Source organism: Plasmodium reichenowi, chromosome 14 (assembly GCF_001601855.1).
Source record: "Plasmodium reichenowi strain SY57 chromosome 14, whole genome shotgun sequence".
NCBI classification, from domain to species: domain Eukaryota; phylum Apicomplexa; class Aconoidasida; order Haemosporida; family Plasmodiidae; genus Plasmodium; species Plasmodium reichenowi.
Window position 1 is genome coordinate 436961 of NC_033659.1, and position 8201 is coordinate 445161.

At 20.3% G+C, this 8201-nt stretch overlaps 3 protein-coding genes across 3 annotated transcripts; 2 read left to right on the forward strand and 1 right to left on the reverse strand.

The window, feature by feature from the left end:
- Positions 1-313: 313 nt before the first annotated feature.
- PRSY57_1411300 (p1/s1 nuclease, putative) lies at positions 314-1276 on the forward strand (the record flags this gene model as incomplete). The annotated part of the gene is made up of 1 exon (XM_012909730.2): positions 314-1276. One exon carries the CDS (start codon positions 314-316, stop codon positions 1274-1276), a length of 963 nt encoding a protein of 320 aa, XP_012765184.2.
- Positions 1277-2373: 1097 nt separating this feature from the next.
- PRSY57_1411400 (hypothetical protein) lies at positions 2374-5328 on the forward strand (the record flags this gene model as incomplete). The annotated part of the gene is made up of 1 exon (XM_012909731.2): positions 2374-5328. One exon carries the CDS (start codon positions 2374-2376, stop codon positions 5326-5328), a length of 2955 nt encoding a protein of 984 aa, XP_012765185.2.
- Positions 5329-5756: 428 nt separating this feature from the next.
- PRSY57_1411500 (hypothetical protein) lies at positions 5757-8036 on the reverse strand (the record flags this gene model as incomplete). The annotated part of the gene is made up of 2 exons (XM_020115266.1): positions 5757-6054; positions 6191-8036. Coding segments are annotated over 2 exons (2144 nt in total), but the record flags the coding sequence as incomplete, so codon positions are not given.
- Between the last annotated feature and the right edge of the window lie 165 nt (positions 8037-8201).

An 8201-nucleotide genomic window follows, 5' to 3' on the forward strand; every position in this document is an offset into this window, starting at 1 on the left:
TACGTATATTTTTGTTATTCACCCTTTGTTGAGTTCACATAAACTCCCTTTCAACAATGTATATATTTTTTTAATTTTTACCCATTTAAATTGCCTACTTTAATAAATAGAATTTTTGTGGTATGTGCCTTTAAGGGGTAACCATATTATATATATATATATATATATATATATATATATATATATATTTATTTATTTATATATATATATATTAGTTGGGGTCCATTAAATTATGCTGATTTTACATATGTACCATAGCATGATTTCCCTTGTACACAACCGTTTTAATAATTTTATTATATAATATCATAAAATGATAATTTTGTTCCTATTCTGTTTAAGTGTATTTATTAATATAATAGCTAGCTGGTCAGATGAACCACACATGCTCATAAGTTATATAGCATATATAAATTTGAACGATGCTGAAAAAGAGATACTGAATAGAATATTTCAGAATGGAAATGACGCTAATTTTGATAATCCAATAACAGCTTCTATATGGGCTGATAAAATAAAACCTAATAACCATAAAAGAACGTTTTATTCCTCTAATTTTAGACGTAATGAATTGTTAGATATATTTAATGAATGGCATTATGTACATTTAAATTATAACCCTATGAAAATACATATAGCACCTTATCATTTACGAGCACATAAAGGAAAGCATAATGCAATGGGCATATTGAAACATATATACAGAATATTAATTGATGTTCGTCAAAAAATTGGTCATGGAACATATTATTCTTATAATTTTTATTTAAGATTTTTTATTCATATATTTTCTGATTTACATCAACCTTTACACGTTATCAATTTTTTTAATTCTAATTATCCAAATGGAGATAGAGGTGGTACAGATATTTCTGTTAATTATAAGGGATCAATAAATAAATTGCATTATTTATGTGATAATATATTTAAAACGAGAAATAAGCAATGGCCTAATATTAATATGACAAATATAGAAAGAAATGCTAGATATCTTATGAGCACCTATCCACCAGAATCTTTCGGTAACAAACTATTTTTACCTCATGATAAAATAAAATATATTGATGATATAGCACATGAATCTCATGATATCGCAGTACAAAATATTTATTCCTTTTTTCCTTTGACTGATTTAAAAAGAAGTGAACAATATTCAATTAATCAACATTTTGTTATAAACACAAAAAAATTATTAAACAGTCAAATGGTTTTAGCTGGATATAGATTATCTGCATATTTGAAGGACATTATAGCTAACATACCTCCAGATCTTTAAAAATGCATATATATATTTGTGTGGATATATAATATTTGACACTTTATTTGATAAATATAAATATAAATATATATATATATAAATATATATATATATATATATATATATATATATATATATTTCATTTTTTATTTTAATTTCTTTTATAAGGAATCTTTAAAATGTAATACCAAAAATAACTAAAGTCCAAATTGATATAAATATAAAGAAAATAAGTTATCTTTACTTGTGTATTGAAAAAACACTAAATACAAGGCTAAATCATGGCCATCCTTTATAATGAATAAATATGTATATATTATATATATATATATATATATATATATATATATATTACGAATTCAATATTTGTTTTCATATTATATCTATGAATAAAATATTTTTAACCTTTATAAATAAACATGTACCTATATATATATATAATATATATATATAAGAATATATTACAATATATGTACTTAATTTGCTTAAATATATATATATTACTATATATATGTGTGTAGTTTATAAATTTTATTTATTTTATTGTTATTTAAAAATTTTTTTTTTTTTTTTCTTTTAAAATGAAGAAAATAACATAATGTGAAAATATACATTTTATATGAGCATACCCTTAAATGGCTATATTTAAATATTAATAGTAATTTATATAAGTAGATATAATGTAATCTTTTCTTTTTTTCTTTTTTTTTTTTTTTTTATGACAAAAAAAATTAATATATATTTTAAATAGGAATATATGCATACATTATAATATTTAAAATTATACATATATATATATATATATATATATATATATATATATTTATGTGTATATATTTTTAAAAGTAAGGTCTTTATCTTCCGAGTCATTTATTTACTTCTAGAAATTTTTTTATTTTTTTATTTTTTTATTTTTTTATTTTTTATTTTTTATTTTTTATTTTATTTATTTTTTTTTTTTTTGTATATATAATTATACATGAGTACATTATAAATTGTTATATTACAATTTTCTTCGAAAAGTAATAATAAATATTATATATTTTAGATATACGTTTTATTTTTCTGGAACTAAAAAGCATTAAAGTTAGTGTTCATTTATCTTGATCCTAAAAATGAACGTATTAAATCAAATTGATGAATGCTTTTCAGATTATCTAAAAATATATGGACCCAAAGAAATAGATAGTCACTGGGATGAAGGGGTTGTAGTTAATAAATATATTACACTAGGTAAGGCAAAAGATAATAATGAAAATAAAGATAATATAAACAAAGGAGAAAATAATAATAATAATATAAAAGAAGAAATAAATAAGAAAAATGACCTATCAGAAGAAAAAAATGGAAATTATAAAAATTATTCAAATGATAAAGAAAATGATAATAGTACATATATGGCTAAAAATAAAAAGCAAAAAGAAAATCTGTTCATATGTAATGATCTAGTAGAAAAATGTATTTGCCTAAATAATTTGGAAAGCTTAGAAGAAATAGAAGATGCCTCTTTAGTAAGATGGACATGTATGATACAACAAATTATTTCACCTGAAAGTTATTTAGGAATTTACAAATTAAAAAATAAGGAAAGTGGGAAAATTATTATGAAAAGCTCGAAATATAAAGATTATATAGATGCTGAAGATAACTGGGAAATTGTAGAAGAAAATGAAAAAAGGGGTATGGGTGAATATTATGAATTTAATATTAATAAGTATTATGAGAATGGAGATAATAAAATGGACCAAACGGTTGATATCTTAAAAAATAATCAAGATGTAAATAAAAAAATTGATAAACATAATAAGAAGGATGAAAAGAGTGACCCTAATACAATTTGCAGTAATGAGCAAAATGACATAACAAATAATAATACCTTTGATAATATGGAACTTTATGAAAACGATGGAAATTTTAATAAGTATTGGAAAAGATATTTATTTTTTTGTACTAACATACCAGGAAATAAAAGTGCATGGACAAAAGAATTATATGATTATTCTTCTTCATATGCTAACCGTGAATTATTTTTAAAAAGTAAAAGTGATTATGAAAATGGAGTATATTTAAAAGATGTAAAGGATCCTATGAATAATGAAGATGTTAATAATTCAGTTGCCTCATCAACGGACATATCTAATTATATGAATAGTAATAACAACAATAATAATAGTACTAATAATATATATTCTTCAAGGGAATATATAAGTTCGAGTAACGAATTAAATGAAACCCAAAATAATAATAAGGATAAAAATGAATATAAAAAGATAGATACCAATGACAAAATTAATAATAATAATAATAATAGTAATAATAGTAATAATAGTAATAATAGTAATAATAGTAATAATAGTAATAATAATAATAATAATAATAATAATAATAATAATAATAATAATAATAATAATAATAATAATAGTAATAATAGTAAGAGTAATAATAATAATAATTATTATTTTATTAACAGTACTGATTTAGATATGAATTCTAATATATCCTCCAATATTTGCTCTTATAATATTTCTCCTGTTAACACCTCAAATAAAATTAGATGTGTTATAAAAATATACGATGATGATAGTCAATATAACGGAAAGAATGATAAGGAATTTTTAAAATTAAATGACGTAATCGAAATTATTGGAATATATCGTAAACATCAAATTAAAGACTTTGAAGATTATAAGAAAAATTACAATTTTTATTTTTATTACGATCAACATTTTTTAAAATACCCATCTATACATATATTTCAATATAAAAAAATTAATTATTTTAATCCATTAAATAATTGTATATTGTTTAAAAATGATTTATCAATTATAATTTCTCAAGGCCCTTTTAATGACATTCAAGAATTAAGACATCATTTAATTATGTATATTTCCTCTGCTTTTAATAATGATATGCTAATAGCTCATTATTTTTTCTTTTATTTATGTGGAAGTTATATAAAGGAAAGTAAATTAAAATTGGGAAAAATCAGTTTAAATATTTTTAATATATTATATAATAATGAGATAGAAAAATTAAATGATCACATTTCCAGTGATAATCTAAACCCTGATCAGATGAAAAAATTACAAAATAAGATACCAAATGATATCCATTTAGAAAAAGATGCTAATCACTTAAAGGTAACAAATAATAATTGTTTCTTGAATAGTGATAATAAGGTATTAGTAAAAGAAGCAGATAAAAAAGGAATAGCACCACATGCAAAGAAAATAAATAAAATGATTAAAAATTTAATTCCATTATATAGATATATTCCATTAATATTACAAAAATTAAACACAGAATATCTAGTTTCAGTTATGAATAACCAATATGGAGAATTAAAAAAAGGAAAATTACAACTAGCTAATAACACCTATTTAACATTTGATGAATGCCTTTTAGATGTAGGAAATCTTAATAATATAAGTATAAAAAATTTTCAGTGTATTGAAAGATTAATCACATCACAAGAAATACCATTCATTTTTAATATGGATATAATATTCCAAACTGAACATAATATTTTAATATTATCCAAAAAAAAATCTATGTATTCTCATTATGTAGATATAGCTATACCTATATGTCATTATAATAAAATAAAACATAATTTAACCGATACTAATAATGAACAGAAAAACGAAAATATACAAAACGTCAAAGGTTCCACAAATAATGTTGAGCCATCTAATTCACATGATCAAAAAAATGAACAAACTAAAGGTATCTTCTCATCAGAATTTTATAATAATATTCATAATAATTATAAACCTAATGAAAAGGAATTAATGCAATTTAGAAGATATATAAATTATATATTATCTAAAAACCATTCAGCAAAAATCCCGGAAGATATTACAAATTATATAACAGATTCATTTGTATTATTAAGACAAAAAAATAAAGATATAAATCAGTTTGTTTTAAATTCTTGGATATGTATGTCTAGAATTTTAGCGTTTTCAGATGGACATAATGAAATAAATAGGGATCACTGGGATTATATTATGAAATTAGAAAATGAAAGAAGATTGCGTTTAAATAATCTTAACAAAATATATATATAGCTTTTTAAATATTACCATATAGAGCACACAAACATACATACATATATATATATATATATAATATATATATGTTTTCTTTTATTGGTCATTTCATATATTTTAATATATATATTTTTTTTATATAGCCCTTTTAAAGGTCATATGATTTACAAAGTGTACCTTATTATAAGAAACAATAAATGAATATATACATATATATATACATATATATATATATATATATATATATATATATATAACATATTTTTAAACTTTTAATATATAATTTTTAATTTTACATGTGCATTATCTTTTGAATTAATTTTTAAATTTCATTCTTTCCATATTTGATTAGTTAATATGTAAATTTTATTTTATCAATATATTTAATTATTAGAAGTATTGCATTATCTATTATATATATATATATATATATATTATTGGATTGTCTATAGATCTATAATTATAAAAAATAAGTTATTGATATAGGAAATTTTGTCAAACTTATCCTTTATTATATTTTTCACTTGAGGAATGTCATTCGTATTGTCTATCAACAAGTCTGTCGATAAAAACATTTTCAAGTTAAATATATCAGAAACAATGTCTTCTTTTTCTTTATCATATTTTTCTATATTACCTATATTCATAATTTTTTTGTATCCCTTATTGTATTCAAAATATAAAGGATCAAAAAGATCATGGCATATTTTGTTTTCAGAGTCTCCAAAATAAAGCTCCAAATTCCTGCCAAATAAGGGTAATATTATATTTTAATTTAAATTTATTTCTATATATATATATATATATATATATATATATGTATATTTATTTATTTATTTATATAATTTTTCATATAAATATATATATATTTTTTAATTACCACCATTCTGGTATTGTACATGTATTTAAACATATTTCATGTTCATTAACATTTTGATACTTATTTTTCTTTATATTGAAATTAATAATAAATGGGTATTTCATTTTTAACGAATTCTTTATCTTCTTCCTTATTCTGTATATACATGATATATTAGAATTTCTTAATGTGTTTAAATGATTTATATTTATCCTTATTTTTGATATATCCCTGGATATCTTTTTTGTAATTATATGTATATCATCATATAATACATTTGATTCAGGTATTGTGTTTATCTTTTGAAATGCGTTATTTTTTTTAACTAATTCCTTATCATTCTTTATATTCATTTTTGAGAGATCATTTATATTTTTTAAAATTTCCATATCACTTGATATTAAAGAATATTCACTAGAACTACTATCTCTATGTTTATCTTTATCTTTATCTGCATGTGTATCCGTATCTGTATCTATATATATATTCAAATACTTATTAATTAAGTTATTTATTTCGTTTTTTTTTTTCTTTTCCTTTTCTTCTGTATGGATATATGAATGATCCTTGTATTCCTCTATATGATTATTTCCTTCTTCTTTCGAATCAATTATAGAAGGACGTGTTTGCGTATTATTACTAGATGATATACAGGATGTATCTACATAATCAGGTATATTATTTATCTGACTTTCATATGAATTATATCTTTTTATATCATCAGGTTGTGAAAAAATACTAGTATGTGATTCTTTAGATGTCATAGATGGTAAAGATATCTCTGAATAATTTGAAGGTTCTAAATCATAATTATCATTGCAATCACTATTATAAATAGAATCATTTGTGTCACTAAATTTATTATTAGAATTAGTTGAACTAGTTGAATTATTTTTTTCTTTTGAATCACTCGAATGACTACTTACTCTGAAATCTTTAGATTCATTCGAATAATTCCTTTTTGATTTATCATCAGAATACATTTTGTTAACATTTGTTTGTACATCTAAGGATGAATTACTATCTTTATCTTCTGAAATAATAGAATCATTATAATTTTTTAATATATTTTTTCCTTTTTCATTTCCATTGGAATCAAGAATTAGGGAATCTATGTTTACTTCATTTAAATTTTCTGAGGAATTTAAATAGTAACTTAAAAAAATAAATTTTGTAATATCGAATCCCTTATTTTGTTCTATAAATTTTTTGGTGCATATTAAAAAAGGTATTCTATTATAATTATATTTAATATAAGAAGCCATTTTTTTAAAATTAATTTTGACAAAATTAAAAGGAAGTATAATTAAATATATATCATTAGATACTTTATCATTACTCACATTTGTTATAAAATTATATTTATTCGTATTTTTCATTTCTATTTCTAATATATCTATCCATTCACATTTAGAATTAATAAATAAATTATTATAAAAATCTCCTTCATATATACATTTTTTATTAATATACACACCTTTCCCATTCATCATATTGTTTATCCAATTCCCTTCATATGTAGATCCACTTCGAGACCATTTATAATACCCCCAACCATTTTTTAAATTATTTTCATAATATCCATAATATATATTTTTATATATATCTATATTAAAACCTAATCCATTTCTTTTATCATTAACCCAATTTCCAATAAATTTATTTGTTATAATGTCTTCACCATCAATATTCTTTTTTATAGATATTAATACACCGTATCCATTTTTTATAAAATTGTAATTTTTTTTACTTTTATTTTTATCAACTTTATCTTTTTGTGACCCTAACACTTTTGTTTGCGACTTTTTAATTACATCTTTGTTTCCTACATTGTCGTTATTTTTAAGTGTAGCCATATCGTCATTATCTGTAAAAATAAGAGGGAATAAATAAATAAATGAATAAATAAATAAATACTTACACATATATATATATATATATATATATATATATATATATTATAATCAATGTATCATATAGAAAAACACATGAATTATAATACAAATTCATTTATATATGAATTACTTTTTTT